The 26,542-nt window shown below is 34.3% G+C and overlaps 1 protein-coding gene across 2 annotated transcripts in view; it reads right to left on the reverse strand.

Annotated features, from left to right (window-relative positions):
* The window catches only part of RFX3 (regulatory factor X3), a 290,497-nt gene that overhangs the window by 110,480 nt on the left and 153,475 nt on the right, over positions 1-26,542 (reverse strand). For both annotated transcript variants that reach the window (XM_036261527.1, XM_036261528.1), the window contains one exon: positions 9,090-9,187. In XM_036261527.1, coding sequence (XP_036117420.1) covers positions 9,090-9,187 — 98 coding nt within the window. The remainder of the gene's footprint in view (positions 1-9,089; positions 9,188-26,542) is intronic.

Raw genomic sequence — 26,542 nt, forward strand, 5'->3', positions numbered from 1 at the left:
CAGTGGTGTGGTGTCCTTACTGGACTATTTCTGAGGTGTGGTTTGGCTACGGTCTGGCTGCCAATGTTGCTTCTACCTATCATCTCTAGACTTACTGGAAATTCTTTGAATCACAAATACCTTTCAATAAATTCTTTGTTTCTCTTAAATAAACCCAGAGTTGGTTTCTGCTGCTTGAAACCAAGAACCCTGCCTTAAACAGTTTCCCATTGTGAAATGTTCATGTGAGTTACCAAAGCCCTGCATTATTTGGAAACTTCAACAAACTGCATTCATATGGTACATGATATTTTATGTACCATGGACAACATGCATTACTTAGTTGAGTCTCTAAATAGAGCTCTTGAATGATCCAAGTCAGGCTGAAGGCAGAAGATATACCAAAGACAGGGCATGCGCATTTTGCGAAGGTCCCAAAGGGAAGAACAGTAATTCAGAAAGGAATTCAAATGACCTGACAGTTAAACTCTCATTATTATCTAAAAATAACAAACAATAGTTTAAATATAAAGTAATAAATATTGTTCAATAAGATTAATAAAATATTTTCCTTGATTTAAATTCAGGAGATATGCTTATTTCTGCTAATTTCAACTGCTATTAACAATTCGTAAAAAATAAAAGCATTTATTGAGCTGTTACCACAACTAGAAAGGAAATGAATGAATGTTAAAAGTCAATTCTTGCGATAACTAATCGAGCTTTGTCATCATATACAGTATTTTATTACTATATGTGTCGATAATGTACAGAGTACTGGAATCATAATATATAATATAATATGCTATTGTCATTACAAAAAGATATGTAGACATTTACACTTTACTTTCTATTTGAATTCCTTATTTCTTTAATAAAGAAATGTGGTTCTCACACTTTAGTGTGCAACAGAATTATCTGGAGGATTTTTTAAAACATTTCTGGACCTTATCCCCAAGTTCCTGATTCAGTAGAACCGGGACAGGGACGAGAAGAGGGCATTTCTAACAAGGTCTCAGTGATGTCGATGCTGCTGGTCTGACTGACTGCGAACCACTGCACTGGAGGATACCAAAAATGTGAAGCTCAAGTTTCACAGGTATGAAGGGAAAAAAGTGTCATTTCACAACTATTAGTTTTTTAGTCTGTTTCAGTATTTTAAAAAATCAAAATGTATAGAAATAAAGGATTTTTATATTCTGGGGCAGTCATCCAGGAGAACATTGGCAAAACTTCCATTGCTATAAGAGCTTTTGAAGCACATCAAAAAGGTGCACATAAGTACACACACAGGTCATTTGTAGACAACAGAAGCCAGGGAAGTGGATTCATAAACTTAAATCAACTTTGGCAGAAGTGGCTCATAAAAATTTTTGATCCAGAGTCACTGGTCTAAATTTGCAATTAAGAAAAACAGCTGGATCATACAGTGGTTCTATTTTAAATTTTTTGAGGAACTTCCATACTGTTTTCCATGTGGGCCATACCAATTTACATTCCCACCAGCAGTGCACAAGGGTTCCTTTTTCTCCACTACCTCATCAACATTTGTTATCTCTTCTTTTCTCTTGTCTTTCTATAATGACCATACTAACAGCTGTGATGTAATGTCTCATTGTGGTTTAGTTTTGCATTTCCCTGATGATTAGTGATGCTGAGCATCTTTACATGTACCTGTGGGCCATCTGTACGTATTCTTAGAAAAATATCTATTCAGGTCCTTTACTCACTTTTCAATCAGATTATTTGCTTTTCTGCTATTGAGTTGTATGAGTTTCTTATATATTCTGGATATTGACTCCTTATCAGATGTATGTTTTGGAAATATTTTCTTACATTTCATAGGTTGCCTTTTATAGTTTCATGTAGTCCCACTTATTTATTTTTGCTTTTGTTGCCTGCACTTTTGGTGTCATATAAAAAAAAAAAAAATCATTGCCAAGACTGATGTCAAGGAGCTTACCCTCTATGTTTTCTGCCAAGAGTTTTACAACTTCAGGTCTTACATTTAAGTCTTAATCTATTTTTACTTTATTTCTGGTGAGTGGTATGAGGTAGGGGTCCCATTTACTTCTTTTGCATGTCGATATCCAGTTTTCCCATCACCGTTTATTGAAGAGACTATCCTTTCCCGACTAAGCTCTCTTGGTGCCTTTGTCAAAGATTAGTTGACCATAAATGCGTGAGTTTATTTCTGGCTCTCTATCCTGTATTGGTCTATGTGTCTGGTTTAGAGCTACCATGTAATCCAGCAATCCCACTTCTGAGTGTATATCTGAAGGAAATGAAATGAATATCTTAAAGAGATATCTTCACTTCCATGTTCATTGCAGAGTTAGTCACAATAGCCAAGACATGGAAACAACTTAAGTGCCCATCAAAAGATGAATGGATAAAGAAAATGTGGAATATATATACAATGAAATATTATTCAACCATTCGCAACAAGATGGATGATTCAGGGAACTGGGCAAAGTGGAATAAGTCAGACAGAGAAAAACAAGTACTGTATGAACCTATATGTTATATATGAAAAAAATCAAACTTATAGAAACAGAGTACTATGGAGGTTTCCAGGGGGTGGGAATAATGGGGGTATGTTGGCAAAGGGTATAAAACTTATAATTTTAAGATGAATAAGTTCTGGGGATATAATGGATAGCACAGTAACTATATTTAATAGTACTATACTGTCAACTTGGAAAATAAGAAAAGAAAAAGATGAACTGAACAACCCTATACATGTACATAAGCCCAATAATGTTTTGTACTGAAAAAAGAAAAGTGATGTTAATACTGGGGTCAGCAGCATCTCAACTCAGTTCCATTAATTTTTTCCTTTGTATTTAGAACTACCAAGTAGCTTGTTCCTGTCTCACCTGTCATGAAATGCTCCTCTTCATTTAACTCATTCAACAGATGTAAACTGAGGACTTATCATGTACCATTGAGAGAGAACAGGGAGAAAACAAACAAGGCATCTGACTACTTGAAACTTACATTCCAGTGGGGGAAAGACAAATGTTAGATAAGTTTAAAAGAGAGTGCTATAAGAATAACAGTCCTGTTGTGGAAGAAATGTAGTTTCTGTTACAGAAAAGTAGAGGAACGTACACAAAGCTTAGACCACAGAAACATTATTTAGTCAATAATATAACTGAGAATGATACACTAAGATAGGAAAAAAATAGAATATAGACAGAAAAAAAACAAAAGAAGATGGAGATTCAAATATAGAGTAGCTGGCTAGTTGACTCTTAGGCATTTAAAAAATTTATTCTAGAAGAGCGTCTATTATATTTAACAACTGGTGGTCACCAATAACCCTTATGAGTAATTTCATTGTACTGTGAAGAAGAAAGCCAGCTTGGAAGAGGCTGAAGAATATGTGGTCAATCCAGAGAGGTTTTACTATTAAGAGAAATTCAGAAATCAGGCTCTTGTTAATGAGATGAACATATTGTCTAGTAGGACTTTGAAAAAAATGAATGCAGCTAAAGTATGCATGTATGTGTTGAGGCCAAACGCAGCACTAACCCAGGCAAGTGGTGGTATGTCCAATACCCAAAGTCAGGAATACTGCTGAACTAAAAGCAGTTTGGGGTTTCAGAGTATTCCCTGGGAGGCAACTCATTAGTCTGTTTCTGAGGACCAGACTAAGATATGTTGGTACCATTCTCTCTTGAACCTTCTGGCAATTACAAAACTCAGCCTTCAAGAATCAGCCTTAGACTTTACATAGCTGAAGAATTATACTTATCCTAAAAGACTTTAGTCTCTGTGAGGCACGATATTATGATTCCCAACCTTTTCAAACATATACCCCACCACAAAGACTTCTCACTCTAGCTTTCAAGCAGATTAGTTCATGCATTTTTTAGAAAAAATCCTTACCTGAAGATATGTTTATTGACATTCACAGTGTGAGACCCTCAGAGGCTATTGACCAGGAGGAAGAATTTAGCCCCCTCCTGCAGGATGAGTAGGCAACATCCTACATGGAAGACTCTTTTGGTCTATCTCCTAGGGTGACTGAACCTGCTCCTGCTGAGGAGACTGCAGGCTGTACTGAACCTGAACCTAAATGAGCCCCCTTAGGGGGAACTAGAGTTAGGGACTCTGGCAGAGACTGAGGAGTTTGGCTTTGATTCAACTAAAACATGGGCAGCCCTTACTGGTTTGGCTTAGTTGGTTCGGTGTCATCCCGAGCACCAAACAGTTGCCAGTTCGATTCCCAGTTAGGACTCATGCCCAAATTGCAGGCTTGATCTCTGGTAGGGGGTGTGCAAGAGGCAGCTGACTGATGTTTCACTCATGTGCATATTTTTTTCTCTCTCTAAAAATCAATAAACTATTTATTTATTTATTTACTTATTTCTTATTGATCCTCACCAAAGGATACTTTTCCATTGATTTTTAGATAAAGAGTAGAAAGGAGGGAGAGAGAGAGAAACATCTATGTGAGAGAGAGACATCAATAGGTTGCTTCCCACATGACCCTGACCGAGACTAGGGATCAAACCTGCACCCAAGGTAGGTGCCCTTGACCAGAATCAAAGCCGAGACCCTTCGGTCCTCAGGCCGACGCTCTAACCACTGGCCAGGGCAATAAACCATTTTGTTTTTTAAATGGACACAGGACCTGAATAGACACTTCTCCAAAAAGGACACACAGATGGCTAACAGACATATGAAAAAATGTTCAATGTCACCAATCATCAGAGAGATGCAAATTAAAACTACAATGAGGCATCACCTCACACCTGCCAGAATGGTTACCATCAACAAATAAACAAATAACAAGTGCTGGCGAGGATGTGGAGAAAAGGGGACTCTTTGCTGGTGGGAGACAGACTGGTGTAGCCACTATGGAAAACAGTGTTGAGTTTCCACAAAACATTTAAAAATGGAACTGCTGTTTGACCCAGGGATTCCACTCCTGGGAACATATTCTAAGAATCCCAATCAGAAAGGATAAATGCACCCTGCACCCCTATGTTCACAGCAGCATTATCTACAATAGCTAAGATCTGGAAACAGTCCAAGTGTCCATCAGTAGATGAGTGGATAAAAAAAGCTGTGGTACATTTACACAGTGGAATACTATGTGGCTATAAAAAAGGATTTATTACCCTTTGAGGCAGCATGAAGGGACCAGGATATTATTATGTTAAGTGAAATAAGCCAGTAAGAGAAAGACAAATCTCACATGATCTCACTTATATGTGGAATATAATGAACAAAATAAACTGATGAACCAAACAGGCCCAGAGGCATGGATGCATGGAATAGACTGACAGATCTCAGAGGGTAGAGGAGTGGAGGAGATGGAAAGAGATTAACCAAAGAACTTTATGCATATACACATAGCTCATGGACACAGACAATAGTGTGGTGAAGGCCTGGGGTGGGGCAAAGGCTGGGTGGAGGGGAGCAAAGGGAGGGAAAACGGGGAACATGTATAATACTGTGAACAATAAAAATACTAATTATTTTTTAAAAGAAAGCAAAATTTACCCACAAATCCTGAAACTAACTACTGCACTCAAAGACAAAAAAAAACAAACAATTAACTTGAGGAGTATCTCTCTGAAGGTTCCTTACTAATAATTTTTAAAGTGTATAGAAAAAAAAATTGGATGGCTTTTTAAAATGTACTAACTGCATGATTTTCAAGGAATGACTATTTTAAATTGTGACTCCAGTACACTTGATTATGGATTTTGAATAAATCTATTCAATGTCAGTATATTAATAATGTAACACCATCCAAAGTATGCCATGTGATGTTATTAGATGTTATTCAGATAAAGAGTTCTGTGGCAGTTTTAAAACACTACATTTCTTTCCCATAGGATTACTCAGACCCTTTAAAAAACTAATAATAGGAGTTTAGAGACCTCAAAAAATGGGACTTTATTCAGTATTTCCCTGCTTGTGTGACCATCAAATGGACTAACATTTTATGGAACACAGTTTGATGAATTCTGTATCGAGGTTGATGAGAAATCTATAATATAAACAGGACATGAGATGCTTTCAATGGGTCAAGTTTTACTATAACAGACACCCCATACAATGAACTCTTGAGCATTTTAAAACATTGATCATCTCTAAACAGTGGATAAGCTTCAAAGAGTGGTTCACATGAGAAAATCCTTTAAAATGAAAAAAAATTTTTTTTTAATATTTCTTAATTTGGCCATGATATAGTACACTGTCTTTATTTCTGCTTTGACTAACACGGCAGAAGAGTGAGTGGGGGAAGTATAAGTCAAAAAGAAGTGGAGGAAAGAAAAAAATCATTTACAAAATTGATTTCTTAGCTACATCAAGAAATTTCTATTGAATTGGACTCTCTCTGCATGCTATGAAATGTTTCTCAGCAGGTTTAATTACAGTATTCTAAATGATTATAAATTGCAGAATCTATAGAAATATACAAGACTGATAGAGACTTTGAAAAAATCCTCTTGGGAAAACTATTATAAGAAAATATACAGATGGTGTAACCTGAGTGACTACAGAGGCAATAATAAAATTAACAGGAGCAAAAGTGAATTAAGTTACCTTCTCCCTTGAGTACAGAGTTATTCTACTCCAACTCCCAGCACTGTAAAGCAATCTCAATTGTTCAATTTAAATTTATGCTCACTCACTAACTCACATTGTTTAGGCTGTCATGCTGGCAGTAAATGTCCATATTCACAGTGAGAACCAGGTAAACACTTTAGTATCAACAAATTATAATGATGACACATTTTCATAAGTGATGACACATCTCTGTGAGGGCTATCATCACCTCTTGAGTGAGACCAGTGCATTATGGCTACTTGGCATGGGGATGCTGGTGACAGGGAGCCAGTACTGCCTAAGCATGCACAGACTGTAGGGCCATGTACTGGGTGCTTGAAAGTTCATGATAAAGATCAGCATCCCCATCTTGTGGGAGTATCATCAGCAAAAAGCATTTATTATCACACAGAATTGGAATTTGACTGTGACCCAAGTCAGAGATCAAACACTAGCTGGCTATTAATTCAGTGTGGTGGAAGAATATGAAATAATCTTTCCTAACACACATGAAAGTATATCAAATAAAAAGAGGGAGTATAAAGAACCTAAAATGAACATTAGAGACAAAAATTGTATATAGTAAAATGTCAGCACTAAAAATGAAAAAGAAAATTGGAATGGCTTTTGCTGGAAAAAATATTTTTTGTATATTTGAGAAAAGACATTCATAGTCTTCTAGCTACTAAAATTTTTAATGTAACTCATGGCAACACAATATTTCTTTAGTAAATGTGAAAATAATAAATCTTTAATCAAAAATTATACTTGATAGTAATGAAAGGTTTTTAAAGATGCATCTTCTTTCTCTTGACCAAGGGTACACATTTATGACATGACTGGCTGGAGTTGAGATACAATCTGGGCCCGTACAGATCCAGATCAAAGCTAATTGGACTCTGTGGAAAATGAACTCATGACCTAGACCTCATTAGTCATGATCTAACCAACTGAGCTAATGGGCCATATAAAATACATGCTGGCACGAGGTATTTACTTTGAATCATTTCTGGGCTTAAATGGACCATATAATTTTAGAGTCAACTTTAGAGATGTTGTTTTTCCAAGGTTTTGTAAATAAATTGACTCAATGATCACACATTCACCTATTATGTGGAAGACCTTAAGGCCAGTGGTGGGGTATTTTAAAAATGCACAAGGCAATATACAGAATTCAGAGTCTAAATAGGAGAGAAAAAATGTAAAAAAATAACTATAGGACATAATTTTACAGCAGTAACTAATATTCAATTTTTACTATTTCTCAGATATTCTACAAAGCACTTTTGATAAGCTAACTATATCCATTTCATAGGCTTAAAAAAAGGGAACCAGGTTGTATAACTTTCACAAAGTCACATGCTAGTAATCTCTCCATCCCGCCTTGGACCAATGATAAATGACTGTGATAGATACTGTAGAGTTAACCCTCTAAACATGCATTCCAAGTATCCTTTTCCCTTGCTGCCTTCTAGCATATAGACATGCAAGCTACAAATTCTCATTCCCAGATTCCCATTAGTCTACTAATGATTAATAGGCGACATAGTTATGGCCAATGAAATAAAAGCAAAAGGGAGCTAGGAGTTTCTGAGAAAGTCTTTTTCTGTGTGTGTGTGTGTGTGTGTAAATATATATGTTTTTATATATCATGTGTATATATACATGTACATTGTTATATATAATGTGATATATATAATCTTTTGTGATATATATTATACATAATATATACATACTCTAGAAAGCAAGATGAGGAAAGGTGAAAAAAGGTTTCTTTCTACAAAGCAATCATCTTTATTTAATAATCTTTGATATTTAAAATACAAGGCAAACATCCACATTTACAACAGAGTCCTCAGCATTCAGCAGTGCTTTAGAAGCTGTTTTCCTCAGGACCAGACCGGAAGGCCTGTATGTATAATCATGGCAAAAAAATCTCGCAGAGCGGTGCACACACAGAAGGGCTGCAGCTGGGTCCTGAGCAAATGACACTACCACAGTACACTTGTCTCAAGGCCAAGAGACAATGCTTTTTTATTTCAGATGTTTTCTGTACTCAAATTTCAAATAGTTTATACAGAACAGTAATTAAAAAAAACTTACTCCTAGTAGTCCAGTGTTGTAGAAATTAATCATATTTCAAATGTATGTTTTCCTCTTTCAAAAAAAAAGCAGTGAAAAAAATTCCTGGAAGCATTCCCTTTTGAACTATGCAAAAGACAAGTGAAGTGCTTCTTACATTAATCATGAATTTCCACACATATTTTTTTATATTTGGATTTTGTTAGTATATACCTATATACACAGTCCAATTATTCATATACTATACATATATTATATATAGTCCCATTCTACATTGTGCAAATCACTAGCGTAATGTGGTGCAAATATAAAACAAGCCTTATTGGAGAAAATCTTACAAGCTGACATATAGCAGAGGGAGCATAGCTGGACTGGATACACCATGGAAATTGCTCCAGTAGAAGACCTCTGGCCTCAAGCGGGAGAATTAAAAAGACTCCCACACATAAACTTACATTGCTCCATTGGTATAGACAGTATCGCTTCCTTCCACATACTGCACCTGAGCTGGATAGACATGCTGTACCTGTTGCACAGTCTGTACCTGCTGTACCTGCAAAACAAATAAAATAGTAGGACCTTGGTAAGAGGTAGATATGAAAAAATAAATAGCATTAGATTTACCTCAAAGATTTCTCTGGGGTGTTGATGCATGTGAGAGAGGCTTATGATATGATCCTTAAGATCCTTCAAGATAAGTGCATGTTGGTTGGGTCCAAATCAACTGCAGCAATTAGGCTGAATAAATTCTATAACATTTCTGCTGACACACACACACACACACGCGCGCGCGTGCGCACACACATATATATTACACACTTAAATGTTTAAGGTGGAAATTCTGAAAGCTTGCCACTTATTTTGACAATTTATGATATTCTCTACCTCTAGGCTGTTAAAGCTAAATTTATTTATATTTTAATTTGAAAATTTATGATGGAAAATTTCAAACACTTAAATATTAAATAAATACTATAATAACCCTTATGTATTCATCATCCAAGATAAACAGCCTCCCCTTTCAACCCTTCACAGTATTATTTAAAGGCAAGCGCAGCCCTAGCCAGTGTGGTTCAATTCCTGGTCAAGGCGCATGCCCGGGTGATGGGCTTGATCTCCAGTAGGGAGCATGCCAGAGGCAGGCGATCAATCTTACACTCTTACAAGGATGTTTTTCTGTCTCCTCCTCTCTTCAACAATCAATAAACTATTCTTTAAAAAATAAAATAAAAGCAAGGGCAGAGATTATATCATTTCATTGGTAAATATTTCATTTTGTTTCTAAGAGATAAGAACTATTTTTAACACGAACAAAATATTAATATCACATATAAAATATAAATAATTCCTTAAAGTCATCTAAAATCCAGTCATTGTTCAAAATTCTATGATTATTTCAATAATTCTATGATTATTCCTACTTTTAGATGGTTTGTTCAAACAAGGATCCAAACAAGGTCTACATACTATTACATTTGTATTTTTTCTACCTTTCTCCCTTTCTTCTTTTAATCTCTAACAGTTTTCCATTCTTTTTATTTCATGACTATTATTTATTAAAGAAACTGGATCATTTATCGTGTAGAATTTCTGAAATTCTAGCTTTGCCTGATAGCATCCTTGAGATCGACTTGAATATATGTTCCTGTGTCTCCTGTATGTCATATTATCTGGTAGTTAGACCATAGGCCTTGAACAAGATCAAATTTGGAAAAGTTGTATACTTCCCATCACATCATATCAGTTGCCATGTAGCGACCAGTTGTCTCTCTTTCTGCAGTGTTATCAGTGGGGTCAGGTGTTGTCAGTTGGATCTATTTATTATGATGCTTCCTATCCATGTTTTTTACCTGAGGATGTTAGTGACCAATGAAGATCATTTTTTAGAAACAGTATTTCAATTAATAAAGGTTGCAAACTCTAATAGTCTAATTCTGTTATACATTTAAAAATCCTTTAAAATCATTTAAAAATGTAGTTTTTAGTTTGTTTGGGTTGGTTTGTATCCTTATGATTCTTGGCTTTTGAACATATTTGATGTTTTTCAATCATAGAAAATTTTTCTTCTGAAACTGTTCATCTTTGACAAATTGTAATCCCTTCAAATTGAATACTGTTTCTTTTCACATGACCACAGTAATCTTTAGCTTCCCTGCTTTCTGACATAAGATATTCCAGATATATCTCTTATATTTCTTGTCCTAGATCTGGAATTAACCATTTCTTCAAAGAGCCTGGCTCCTATTAGTAAGGAGTAATATAAATATGAAAACTGTTTAGGAAGGCAATTTATAAGTAGGCATACTATTTGACCACTTTGTAACTTCCTCTACAGAAATATTTAACATCCAAGGAGTCGTTGTAAAATATTATCAAATAATGCAGTTTATAAGAGTAAATAGTTAGAAGGGGAAACCTTAATGACTATTAAAAGTAGAGAGTAACTAAATAAATTATAGGAAGACTATTCTGTACAATACGTGGCTGATGTTAAAAGAAAAAAGTAAAATGGTATATACTTTAACAAGATTTCTAAGACATAATCAAGTGAAAAGGTTTCAGAACAATACTTATAGTGTGATTTGCTTTGTTTAAAATTATGTATATAGTACATATATGTGCATATAACTATATATAAATAAAAAGGAGAATAGAAGGAAGTACATCAAACTTCTGAAATGAATACTCTGTTGAGTGATATGAAGTGAGACAGAAGAGGTGAGGTGACTAGTATCTTTTATTCTACATACATCATTCCTGTATTTTTAAAGTGAAGACAAATTCATATATTATGTACATGATATATAAAATATATAAATCAACAAATGGAAGGACTTCAACTTCTGGCCATGATGGAGTAAATACTACTGGAAATGCTCTCCATACATTAAACAAGTAGAAAAGTGGACAAAAGATGTAAAAATAATGTTTTTAGTCATTCAGCAAAAGGCATCATAAGATTGTGGTGCTTAAGAAAAGGAAAACAAACAAGGTAACCTAACCCTACAATATTAGTGGTTTTTGACATGGAATCATTTTACAGACTACAGAGCAGGACGGGAGACACCAAGAGGAATATCATGACCTGTCTGAGGTAAGGAGACAGATCCTGAAATTTGGGAGGCTGAGGCAGCTGAAAATTGGGGGCAGTATCAGAAAGGGCATTAAGCCTAGAAATAGATCTAGAAATATTCATACAGATCTCCTTGAGTCCATGCTGAATACAAAGCTGCACAGGTGTACTGCGTGAGATACGCACATGAGATATTCAAATTCTGACCACAATTATATGACCTTATTGAATACCCTTGAGCATTCTATAGAAACATCAGAACGATAAAGCATTAGTACTATGGCTCAACTAGCTCTAGAGTAAAGACTATTTTGCCCTGGCCAGTTTGGCTCAGCGGTTAGAGCATCGGCCTGCGGTCCAGAGAGACCCGGATTTAATTCTGGCTAAGGGCGCGTACCTCAGTTGCAGTTTGTCCCGGGCCCTGGTTGGTCGTGCGGGTGGCAGCCACTCGATGTGTCCCTTTCACGTCGATGTTTCTCTCTCTCTCTCTTACTCTCTCTCCCTTCCACTCTATCTCTACAAAAAATGGAAAAATGTCCTCGGGTGAGGATAAAAAAAAAAAAAAAAGACTATTTTAAGTCCATCCTAATAAAGCTAAAAGATAAGCCTTAAAGTGATCAAAGTGATCTACAAGTAACTTAACAGCTTATATCAAAAAAAAAAAAAAAAAAAAAATTAACACTTTTAAAGAAAGATAGCAAAACCCTGACATAAAAAAATGTAAGAATTATAATGTCCCTTACCCAATAAACATTATTAGACAAGTGAAGAAGAAGAAAATTGTGATCTATAACCAGGATACATATATAGAAATGAAAGATATATGAAGTAGTAGACAAGAGACTTTAAAACAACTATTTTAAATAGACCTAAGACCTAAGAAAACACAAATATGATGAGAAAAAAATAAATTATAAAGAACTAAGTAGAATTTGTAGAGTTGAAAAATACAATATGTGAAATGAAAAATTCACTGAATGGGATTAAAAGCAAATTACCTAATGCAGAAAAAAATGACCAGTCATTTTGAAAATCTAGCAATAAAAACAATCTGTCACGAGTAACAAACAAAAACAAAAAATGAGGAATAGAGAATTAGTGAATTATGGGACAGTATCAAGTCAAACATGTTGTAAGTAAAGTCCCAGAGGACACGACAAAGATCAGACAACATTGAAGAGTTTTACTAAAAACTTTTCCAAATTTGGTTAAAAGTATAAACATACAGATCTAAGTGCAATGTATACAAATGTATAGACACAACCACATCAAAGAGCATCATAATCGAAGTGCTACAAACCAAGAATAAGGAGAAAAATTTTAAAGCAAACAGAAAAGGGACACATTATATACAGGGCAACAACTATTATAATGATTACAAACTTCCCCATCACAAATAATATCAGCCCAAGACAATCAAATAATATGTTTATAGCCATGAAAAGAAAAAAAATGGCAACCTAGAATTGTATAACCAGTAAAATGTCCTTCAACAATCCAGGGGACCTTCTCAGACAAACAAAAGCTTAGATAATTCTTCTCCAGCAGACCTCCAATGAAGGTAACAACAAATACATTTCTCAGGCTGAAGAAAAATAATACCAGATAAAAACCGAGATCTATATAAAGAAATTAGGGTCACAAGAAATGATAAGTTTGTAAGAAAATTAAAGGACTTTTTTCATTGTTTTCTCATCATTTCTATATAGATATTTGACCAAGTAAAGTAAAAATAACAGCAACATATAACAGAGTTTACCGCATTTATAGATGTGAAATGTATGTATGACAAAAATAGCAAAACAAAGGAAGAGGAAAATGAAAATACATTTTGTAATATTCTTATATGTTAAGTGGTATAGTATTACTTGAACACAGGCTGTGTTGAATTAAAGATATAAACTAAAAATCCTAGTACAGACACTAAATAGAAAAGAATAGAAAACAGTGAAAATAAAATGTAATACTACAGTCCTGTCCAGTTTGGCTCAGCAGTTAGAGCGTCGGCCCCCAGACCGAAGGGTCATAGGTTTGATTCTGGCCAAGGGCACATACCGGGGTTGCAGCTTCCCTGGCCCCGGTTGGGGTCCTGTGGGAAGCAACTAATTGACATGTCTCTTTCACATTGATGTTTCTCTCTCCCTCTCCCTCTCCCTCTCCCTCTCCCTCTCCCTCTCCCTCTCCCTCTCCCTCTCCTTTCCACTCTATCTAAAAATCAATGGAAAAAAAAATATAATACTACAATATACTCAATAAATCAAATGGAAGGCAAAAACAGAGAAAATAAAAGAAGGAAAAAATGGGAAAAATAGAAAACAAGGTGCTAGAATTAAATGCAATATTGATAATTATATTCAATATTAAATATTTATTGTTAGAATGGGTAAAAATGTGAGCTCCAACTGTATGCTCTCCACAAGAACATACTTTAAATACACAGATAGAAAGATTAAAAATAAAATGATACAGAAAAGCTTTGCAAACATCCATCATAATAAAGAGGAATAGCTCATCAAGAAAATGTTCAAGAATAATAAATCCTACAAGTCTTGGCAGGAAACAGTGTTTCAACAACATGAAGCAAAAACCAATAGGATTGAAAGAGAAGACAAGCAAATCCACACTTACATTTTTCTCTCAATAATTTACAAAAGAGAGAAAATCAGTAAGGATATAGAAATTATCCACCAACTTGATCTAAATGATGTTCATATGACAACAATGGCACAGTATACTGTACATGCTTTCTAATGGACCTAAACATTCAGCATGATAGCTCAAATGCTGACCAATAAAACAAGTCTTAACAAATTTAAAAAGATTAAAACAATATAGAGTATGTTCTTTGACCACAAAAAAAATCAAATCAAAATCAAACGTAGAGCCTGGCCAGTGTGGCTCAGTGATGATGCACCGAGAGGCTGCTGGTTTGATTTCCAGTTAGGGTGCATGCCCAGGTTTCGGGTTTGATCCCCAGTGGCGAGTGTACAGGAGGCAGATCAATGTTTCTTCTTTCTCATTGATGTTTCTATCTATCTCTCCCTCACCCTTCCTCTCTCTCTAAATATCAAATAAAAACATTAAAAAATATATCAAACATAAAGATATCTGGAAAAGCCTCAAATATTTATATACTGAACAATACACTTTAATATAATCTATGATTCATAGAAGAAATCACAAGGCAAATTAGAAAATATTTCATATTAAATGATAGTAAAAATACAATATATCAAAATTTGCACAGTACAGTTAGAGCTGTGCACAGAGATAAATTTATAGTTTTAAATATTTTTATTAGAAAAAAACCAACACAATATATCTGAATTTCAACTTTAAGAGGCTAAAAAATAAGAATAAATTAAATCTAAAGTAGGAAAAAGTAAATGAAAAGCCAAAAAAAAAAAAAAAGTCATCTAAAAAACAATAGAAAAATAAAATATAAACATTAAGGTAAACTTAGGAGTAAAAACAGACAAAATTTTGAAAAGCAAGGATGAAAGGTGAAACACACTGTAAAGACAAAAAATGGATAATAAAGACAAATTAATGCCAATAAATTCGACTATTTATATTAAATGAATAAAGTCCTTAAAGGATACAAATTACCAAAAAAAAATATATATATATACACATATATATACATATATACACACACATATATATATGTTTTTTTTATATATATATGAAATTGAATACCTTCCCACAGAGGAAACAAACTTTAGATCACTGGTGAAGTCTATCAAACATTTCAGGAAGTAAACAAACAAACAAAAAACCTAACATAAATGTTTTACAAAATAAAGAATAAGGGAACATCTCCCAACTATTTTATGAGGCTTACCGTGAGATCAAAACCAGACATTACAAGAAAAAACAACTACAGAATAATTTCTCTCCTGAGCATAAACACAAATATCATTACCAAAATACAATGTCCTCTGGGTATTAGAGAGGGATTGGTTTCAGGACCCCCTGCAGATGCCAAAATATAAGGATGCTCCCTTATAAAAAATGGAGTAGAACAATGCATACAATTGACCCTCTATATCCAAGAGTTCCCAACCATGGATGGAAAATACTGTTTTTGATCTGTGGTTGGTGGAATCCATGGCTGCAAAACCCAAGGATAAGGAATGAAGACTGTATTTTTATTGAAAATATCCTCGTGTAAGTGGACCTGTGCAGTTCAAACCCGTGCTATTCAAAAGTCAACTGTATATCTATCCCAGCAATATATTTATAGAACAATACATCATAATCAGGTGGGGTTTAGCCAAGATTGCAGTGTCATGTTTACTATTTAAAAACCTATAAATGTAGTCCACCAAATTTACACTAAGAAAAATGATATAATCACTTCAATATATGCTATAAAACATCTGACAAAATTAAAATCCATTCATGATAAACAAAACAACAAACTCTCTCTCAGTAAGCTAAACATAGAAGAAAACTTTCAATCCAACAAAAGGCATCTATGAAAAAATACAAATATAATACAAATCAAATGGTGGAAGTTAGAACTTTAGCACTTAAACAATATTCACCCTTTTTTCATGTAACTCCTCTGTTTAAATTCTTCAGTGCTTTCCTATCCCACTTGGGATGAAAAGAAACAAAAACAAAACTGCGACTGAGATACAAAATTCTTATTAATACCATTTAAACCTTGATGGGTGTTTTTTTATTGATTTTTTTGAGAGAGAGATAGAAACATCGATGTGAGAGAGAAACATTGATCAGCTGCCTCCTGTAATGCCCTGCACTGGGGATCGAGCCCACAACCCAGGCATGTGCCCTGACCGGGAATGGAACTGGGACCTCTCAGTCCATGGGGCACTCAATCCACTGAGCCACACCAGCTGGACTGTGCCTTTATAATTATACATTAAAAGTTTGTACATTCTTGCTACCCTCTTACAGCTCATGTTTTTTCTACATAGACTATCTCGTCAAACAACAGAAACCCACCATTTTCCTTCCAGGCCTGATTAAAAATTTAGTTCATCTAAAAAAAAAAAAGGCCTCCTGTAACTTAATTCATCCCATGAGAGACTGACTATTCCCTTCTTTTTGCTTTCGTAGGATTCATTAATACAGGTGGTAGCACATAGCTCAGCACTAACTTATGTTCTCAATTGGTGGTACTTGATGTAGCCAATATGTTGAGCTGAAAAATCACTTAATTTGTAAGCAGAAGAACTGATTTTAAGTCCTTGTGCTGATACTTGGTTTGTATATTGAAATAGCTGGTTTATTTCTTTAAGTAACAATTGCCTTGTGTATAAAATAGAAAATATATCTACTTTATCATAAAGGATTTTTGTGAGGATCCAAAATATTAAATATAGATACAAAGCACATAGTACAGGCATATATGATAATTATAATACATCTTGAAAGTTAGTGAAATTATTAAATACTTCAAAACTAAATGTCTTGTCTTTCATATCTGTATAAATTTCACCTTTATATCCCAGTTGGTTTGAGCCATAAATATACACAACATATGTCCACCAAAGGTTGCTTCAAATCATGAATTCCTATAATTAAAGTAGAGATGAAACCTAGAAAGTGTCAAGAATCTTGGAAAACAAGTCTGGATCGATGCTGGCTAATTCATCTAGAATGGCAATATATACATATGCCCCTTGATCACACTGACATTTTATAGTACAAAATAAAAACGGGATGCTTCTTTACCAAGATAAGGAACTGACAAAGTAAATGAAAAGACAAACTAAATAGTGAAAATAGTTAATTACAGCATTGTCTGGAGGTAATAAAATTTTCATTATTATTCATTGTGTGTGGTTTTTCTACTAATTACTAGAAACCGGGCTGAAGATGCCATTGAAACAATTCAGTGATGACAAGATATGGAATTGCACATAGTGCTTGTAGTTTGAGAAGGTATTCTGTCAAGGATATATTGATGATGGAGGAAATAAAAAAAAGGGGGGTGAAAAGGACAGAGATAGAAGAAAGAACATAGAAGGAAAAAAACTACCTGATTTTATTTGCCTCATTTCACCAATGAGAAGTTAAGATCTTTGGAAAGAAAGATTTTTAGTTTTTTTGTCATAATATTTTTTCTTTACTGATTTTAGAGAGAGAGGAAGGGAGAGGGAGAGAGAGATAGAAACATCGATGAGAGAGAACATCGACTGGCCACGTCCTGCATGTTCCTCACTGGGAATCAAGCACACAACCTGGGCATGTGCCTTACAAAGAATCGAACTGGCGACCTCTTGGTGCATGGGTTGATGCTCAACCACGAGCCACACCAGCCAGGTAAAAAGTCTTTTAGTTTTTAGTTGAGGGTTTGTTATTTGATTTCCTCCTTCCCTCTCTTCTTTCCTTTTTTCCTCTTTCCCTTACTACCTTCCTCCCTTCATTTCTTTTTGAACAGCAGGGATGTATTATCAGTAAAAGTGACTTGGAGAGCCTCAGACATGCTCCCTTCTGTCTTAAATTAAAGTCAGATCCAAGAAGAGATCTGTGTCTATAGAACCAGTCTATCAGGACTTACAAACTCGGTCAAAGGATAGAAAATGAGCATCACAGAATTCAGCCTACCCCTATCCTTGGCCCAAGTTTACACATAGAGAAGCAGCATTTATATTGTTGGCATATTCCCAAAGACCCAATACAGTGTAAACACGCTGTAAATACTTAATAATTATTCAATAATTAAAGAATGCCTGTACCTAGCAAAGGAATGCCCAGTGAATATCTACAAAATTTATCAGTATCTTCTTAACGTGGATAAATGCATTAGTCTTTCAAAAATATATAAAACCATCATGTAATGCTTATTATCCCAAAGTGAACTGATATGATCACTTTTAATGCCATTTAAATGTATCATTAAAGACCAAAGGTGAAATTTAAAATAAAGTCGCATACTATTTTCTTGCCTAAAATAATTGAGATTCAAATTTTTTCAGATATTATTTGATACTGTTATTAATTTCTGTTCAAATATTTAGCAAAGTATTATTATAATTTTATTTTTATTTCATTTGCCATATTTTAATACAGGAACTATTTAGGTCAGCCTTGCTAAAAAAAAAAAAAAAAGGAGAAACTAGCATTCTGTAAACATTTTTTTATCATTCCCAGTGACTATATTTTCAATCCATTTTTGTGAAATGTATAAACTGTCACATCTTCCAAGCCCTTTGGGGGAGAGAAATAATATGATTAAATAAATTCTACAGGAAATGAATTCTCTTAATTTCATTGTCTTTCCTAAATAAATTCTCAGATGTGCTTCCAAAGAGAATAAACAAATATTTTTTACCAGTTTTGAATTTTAATAAACAAAGAGGTGAAAATGTGAAATGAAAAGAGATGGACAAAAATGAAATTAGCAGAAATAATCAACAACTTCTATAATTAACTTTGCAATGAATAAAAATGACCTTGGGCTAATTTCTAAAAGGTTACCTAGAATATCAGAATGTTAGAGTAATGAACTCTAACCATAATAAGATTCTGTACCAGAAATTTATCTTTTATCTTTTCTCTGTCAACTGAATGAGAAAAATATCCTCAAAATATAAATATATGCAACAATGTATTTACATTCATCGGCACTAGATGAATTAAGCAACATCACTTTTTTTTACAGATTTCAATGAAAGTACCTCTTATTACTATTCAAATGTAGTATTACAAATACATTTGCTTATTTTTGTACATTTTTATAATTATTATTTATAAAAGAAGTGAACACCAAAACAAATTACATACCACAGGAAAATGTGCTAGCTCAACAGGATCAATTAGTATATTTTGAGGACAAATTTATGCAATATGCTGTTTTGGATGTGCTTCAAGAAAAATAAAATGAATCACATTTCAAAATAGAAATCCTTTTCAATAGTAAATGAAATCATTTATAATTGTTACGCTCATTAGTCAGCTAAGAACAGTACTAATCTCTTTGTAAAAACGTCTTTATTCTGTCAAGATCTTCGTTGCCTTTCTCATATAAGAACATTCCTTACACATTTGGTTGGCACCAAACATTTCCAGTCTTAGTACCAAGAATTGTCAAAAATTGCTTCAAGATGGTTTCAATAGATCCACAGGAGATAGGGGAGAGCTCTCATCAGATTACGAAGATAGGGTACTGGGATATCGTCTGACATGGGAAATGTCAGCGGCTGCTACAGGACTGACCAGAGCCGAAGCAGGCGGGGAGGGATGGCCCTGGAATCACTGTTCCTCAAAGGGAGCAGGAAGTAAAACGTCCAGAGGAACAACTCATTCAGCATTTCTGAACCAGCACAACTGCAGGGCGTTGAAGGGACTGAGGAAAGGTAAATAAAAAGATGAGAGAGTGCGCCAGAGGGAAGGTGCAAGGAAAGAAAAAGCATAAAGGAAAAATTAATTTCCTTCACAGGCATGGGTTATGGAAATAGAAATCATAAACATAAAACCATGCTTTTTAGTCTTGGTTAAAAGTAAAACAGATTATATGTCACAGGCTATTTAATAAATCTTGCCAAGAAGGAATCCTACAAATATTTTGAATGCTCAAAGCAATCTGCATATAAAGGATGTTTATACTTAATTATGACAGAATTCCAGTGAACAAGGAACATGGTTAAGTGACAGGACATGTTGAAGAAAGTGTTCATTAAATTCCCTCTGGCTTGCTGGGAAAGAACAAGGAATTTCCCTATATTTTTAACATTAATTTACAAAGTTCTTTCTAGGATATTTAATAACTACAAAATTCCTGTTTAATCTTACAGGAATGGTAGTCCTTCCACTTCAAAGAATGTGATGAATGTGAACTGCTGGAAAACAGGATATTGTTCATCTAAATGACAGAATCCATTTTATGTAGAAAATGGAATTTGTTCACTTACATTGTAAACTCATTCACTGGCCCTCTCTTAGTTGATTTTCTCACTTATAAGCTATGCAGTTTCTTCTGTTTTTCAGAAACACTCAGATTTTTGGATATGCTTTTCTCAGAGTAGACTTTAAGTAAATAAATGATGCTTCTAGCACATTCAAATCCAATAAACATCACAAAGCCTGATTCCTCAACAGGGCTAGAGTTAAAAACGACACAACCTTTATAGGAATTTTTTACTAAAACTATGTGATTGCTATGGGCAACTGAAAATTGTTAGGAAAGTGTAACTATTACTGTTACACTTGGACTTCAAGTAGAATCCTATGAAGGCTGATGCAGTGGAAAATAAGGTCCTGGCTTATTCTCTTGTACTTCTGACAATATGAAAATGAGGGAATCAGTTGGGAGTGAAATAGTTCAATAAATAAATCATCCTTTACTTCTTATTATCTATCTTTCCCAAAATACCTGAATAGCATCAAGGAGCAGAAGCTACTTGAAAGAGGTAAAGTATGTTCCCAAAGGCAAGAGGGGACATTTTTCTTGGAGCAGGGATGTGACTCAGAACAGATTTAATTTAGAATGATTTATATGACATAAATATATAAACCTATGTGAGTAAATCAAAAGGAACAAAGTAACAACTACCTCCTCCAAGTGAAAAACATTTTTTAAATCATGATTACAACACTGTCTTAAAACATTATTTCCCTTGGGGCCCAGCAGGCCCAACCAATACTAAGATTCTACTAAACTAAGTAATAACTTCTGGAGGGAATTTACTAAATAACACTCTAGTGAGCGTAACAATCTTACTACAGTATTAGGAGATGTCTCTGAACCAAGAGGCTCCTCCAGTCTTTCTAGTAATAAATGAAACTACAGAAACATAAAATATCAGTAAATGTAAGCAGCACATCAGAAAATCTAACTCAGCATAAAATTAAGTTTTGCAACTCCAGAATGGCCATTAGAATGTGGACTCTAAACATATTTCCTGGTGAGAATACACTGATACTGATTTATGCTTGCTCCCAGGGTCTATGGTAGTGAAGGAAGAGAGCAGAGATGTTGACTCTCTTGGTGGGGAGTGCTAGAAATTAAGAGCATAAATGATTACACTTATGTGTTGGTAGGCAAGCACTATAACCTAAACAACAAAACTTTTTAATTATATATGATCATTAAACTAGTGCTAATACTATTATTAATAGTGACATGCAATATTATTTCATTTGTTCCTCACAAAAATCCTGAGGTGAAGCAGAGATGGTGGACAATTTACCCCCATTTTACAAATGTTGACATAAGTACAGTGACAACCCAAATGCATGGTAAGTGACACGTAGTTGTGATTCCCAGGTCTTTTCACTCCAACCCTAGAACTCTTTCCACAATACCAGTGTTTCCCCAAATGTGGGATTCCTGACATTGGTGGTACAGAGGCAGTGAGCAGATCATTATAAGCCATATGCTCTGAAATTATTCCATTTTCAATTATCTTTAAATCATTCTGTTATGTCAAGGAAAAGGTCTCAGTCTTTACCACCTGTGACACTTAATCATCTCACTTTTTAAAGGAAAGTAGTCCTCGGGTTCAGGTGTTGTCAAACAACAGCAGCTTGCCAAATCATTTAATATTTCATTTTTATTTAGTTAGTTTTATGTTTCCCTTCTATTTATGTCAAGGGATATTAGTTTTTAATTGTTGATACATTTAATATTTTCTTTTTAAAATTAATTCATTTAAGTCATTTTATTATTTTTTTTTTATTTTTTTTATCCTCACCCGAGGACGTTTTTCCATTTTTTGTTCAGGTAGAGTGGGAGGGAGAGAGAGGAACAGAGAGAGAGAGAAACATCGATGTGAAAGGAACACATCGAGTGGCTGCCACCCACACAACCGACCAGGGCCGGGGACAAACTGCAACCGAGGTCCCTTAGCAGGAACTGAACCCGGGTCTCTCTGGACCGCAGGCCGATGCTCTAACCGCTGAGCCAAACCGGCCAGGGCCATTTAAGTCATTTTATAACTAGAAGTAAAATGAGGCAGTTTAGAAAATATTGTGCTACATGTAATATACTATGAATCATACTTTTAATAAAGACAAATTCTTACCAAAAGACTTTCCACTTTAGAGAGCTTTATATTTCATACATGAATTAAAACAAAAATAGTTACTTAGATCAACTTATTTGTCACTTAAGTCCTTGAAAAACACGAGAGGCACTCATACTACTACCATAGCAAGGGTCAAGTTAATTTAAACAAACTGGTGGTATATCACCTACTTTTTAGCAATATCACACTTTATCCCAATATTTTTATAAGTTACACATAAATACATTTTCATAAGATTCAAACAATGAAGAAATAATCAGGATAAAACGTGACTGCTCTCTGCTTTATATTCACACTCACTTCCTGCTATTCTCCGTCTAGGAGATAATGACTAATCAGAGGATGGCATGCATTCCTTCAATCCCCTAGCAAGAAATTGACCTTCATGTGTATTTATGTCTCTGTACTAACCAGCAGAGTTAACAGTAACTGTAACAACAGACAACTTCTAAATCTCAGTGCTTTAATTGCTAAATTACCTATGTAACAGGGCTTCAGGAGGCCTTGTTCCACATGGTCACTTAGTGACCTGGGTAACAAAGGCTCTACCATTTCCTACTTGTATCATCATTGATGTAGCCTTGTAGAAGCTGAGAGATTGTAGAGGTGGCATAACAGCTCCTAAAAGCCTTGACTCACAAATAATACATGTCACTTTTGCCACAATCTACTACTGAAAATATGCCACAGGGCCCAACCTAAATATAGAGGAAAATACATAGGTGAACATTTTATGTTTCTGCTACAATATCTTTTTGTTGAAGAGTACATATATGAACCAGGTGAGCTATTAGGTATTTTCCTACTACTTGCTTTATTTCACTTAACAATAAATAAATCTTGGAATTCTTTCCAAGTGTGTGTACGTCCATTTGCATATACATGTTTGCACAACGATTTTTATTGGTTTCACATTATGTCATAGTATAAATGAAACTTACTTAACCATTCCACTATTGATGAACATTCAGGTTACTTTTTTTTTCTATTATAAAAAAGTGCCATAAAGAAGGAATACAGCTGGCTTTTATCAACCATTCTATGGGATTGATCTTCTCCATATGTTTACTGGCCATTTGTTTTTCATGTTTTGTGAATAGCCTATTCTTATCCTTTTCCCCTTTATCTATTACGTTGTTTGCCTTCCCTTAATGATTTACAGGATCTTGTTAAACATGACAAAAGTTTTACTCCCATGCATTTCATGTATTTTTCCTTTACCTGTGTTTATTAACTATTACTTGGCAAAATATATCAGTGTTTTTCCTATAAGCCTTGTGGTGTTTTATTGTCTACATAAGATGATCTCCTTTCTGGGGTTATGAAAAAATATTCTCCTGTTTTGGTTTTGTAGTTTAAAGACTGATTAACTCTATAATCTATCTTGGGTAGTAATATAAAAATGTACCTTTAGTTCTTTCTAAACAGATATCCAATTTTCTTCAACATCATTTATTACACTATCCATCTTTTTATTTGAAATGATATGTTAATCATGAACTAAATTCTCATTTATACATGCATCTGCTTATTTACTCTTGGTCTGTAATCACTCAGTGTTTATTACTATAGTTTTCTAGTATCTTCTGAGATTAGACAGAACAATTCCTTCCTCCACTGCTAATCTATTTTGCCTAATTTTCTTGACTATTCTTTTCTATGAACTTTAGAATCAGTTTTTCAACTTTCAAGAAAACCCTGCTGGATTATTTTAGATTATATTGAAATTATGCATTTTTTTAGGAAAAAGAAATGGATTATGTATAATACTGAGTCTCCTCATCCATGAACATAGTAGTCTTACCATATACTCTTTGTAGCAAAAATCTCATTTTAAAATTTAGGCCTTCTTAGTGGTCTTTCATATGTGAGTTATTTGCTTCACCCTACTTCACTGGCTATGACTGAAGTTTAATGAAGATGTATGCCAGATATTAAAGTGATGTGGCAGGCAGAATTCCAAAAATTCCCCCCACCCTCAGATTCCAAACCCTCATCCCTGTAACATCTGACTGTGCTCTCTCTTCTGAGACTGTCCAGTTATATGGCACAGTTGAGTTCAAAACAGAGTAGGAGTGATCTAGCCTCATGAGCCCTTGAAAGTAGAATGTTTCTCTGGCTGGTGGCAGAAGAGGAAGTCAGAGAGACTAAGGCCTCAACATGTCACTGCTGTTTTACAGATGGAGGGCACCTGAGAGAAATAACGCGGTGCAGAGAGTAGACCCCAACTGACAGCCAGCAAGAAAACAAAGATCTTAAGTCCTGCAACTGAAGGATGGAAAGGAAGTCTACCACAACCTGAATGAGATTAGAAATTAGTTCCTGCCCAGGACCTCTAGTTTTGTAAAAGCCCAGTGCTGCAGACACTTTAATTTTAGTCTTGTGAGACCTAAAACAGAGAACCTAGTCGAGCCTACTTACGCTTCTGACCTACAGAAATTGTGAGATAATAAATGGGTATTGTTTTAAGCCACTAAATTTGTTGTAATTGTTGCATAGTAATAGAAAACTAGTCCACATAGGCTCCAAAGCAATGGCTACTATCATTCTCTACCACCACAGATTTCAGGATTCCCAGGAAGGAGGAGGAAATATACTCAGAACCACTTCTCTCTTCCTTGCTTATACTCTCACTGATATCCCATAATTAAGACTGACATATATACCAATATAATATTTAATTTCCTGCTACATTTTAAGTTTTTAGGGAAATAAAAGGCTAATTCTTCTTCAAAAATTTTTACTATTTAATGAACAAAGTAAATAAAAAATATCAAAGGACAAAATGGAATTTCAAAGTCCTTGGGTAAAGCACCTAATGAAAACTTAAGAGTATAATATATAATAATAATTATCCAACCTTACAAAACAAAATCTCTTTCGCAAGATATATACAATGATCAGGATTCCTTAAGTATTTTATCTACATATATGCAGTGAGTATAAGTTTAAAGAGGATCATTTTGGTAAAATAGTAATCAACAATCTCAATTCCACTAATATAAACTGCTCCACTGTCTACCTTTTGCCTTTAAGTGAAAATGCAACTTATTACATAAAATGCTAAAATTTTAAAACGCTTCATAATCTAAGAAATACTGAATTATTCATACTCTGAAATCAGTTTAGAGAAATATGAACTGATATATAGCTTAATTATATAATTTTTTAAAAAATACACTGAAAGTACAATGGTACTCAATGACAAAACTGACAATAAAATGAGCTGCACTATTTTTGTCTCCATGCTTCTATACCATTATAATCCTTTTAATAAAATATGCTGCAAGTGGCACTTGTGTAAAAATTTTAAGGCAAAGGAATAAATAAGATAAAGAAAGAAAAAAATTTAAGTAGTGAATACAGAAGATAATTATTTCAATTTGTACAGAATTGAGAGCAACATACCAAGTTTTAGAATCTGAAGAAAAAATTAGAGAAAAGTAAAAATAGAGAGAGTAAAAATAATTAAAAATAAGAAAATAATGTAACATGGCATAATTATCAGCTACTAAAACAATGGAATGAAAGTTATATAAAAAGTATTCACTCGTTGACTGAAATAAATTTTAGAAGTTAATTCTCTAAGTCAAAATTGACTTCTAAAATTATTGACCTGTCCAATATGGCTCTTCTCAGAACTCCAATGTTTATGAAATTAAGTAAGAGAACTATAGTGATAACCTTAGGAACCAGCATCTTTCTTGACGCACTGACAGATGGTCATGCCAGGATGATGGACAGGATCTTATTTCCTTAATTTCTTTATTTTGTTTTCTCCCTGGTTTTCAACTCAGTAAACAAACAAAAGGTATTATTTATCTAACTATCA

The sequence above is a fragment of the Molossus molossus genome, unplaced genomic scaffold (assembly GCF_014108415.1).
Source record: "Molossus molossus isolate mMolMol1 unplaced genomic scaffold, mMolMol1.p scaffold_m16_p_14, whole genome shotgun sequence".
Lineage (NCBI taxonomy): Eukaryota > Metazoa > Chordata > Mammalia > Chiroptera > Molossidae > Molossus > Molossus molossus.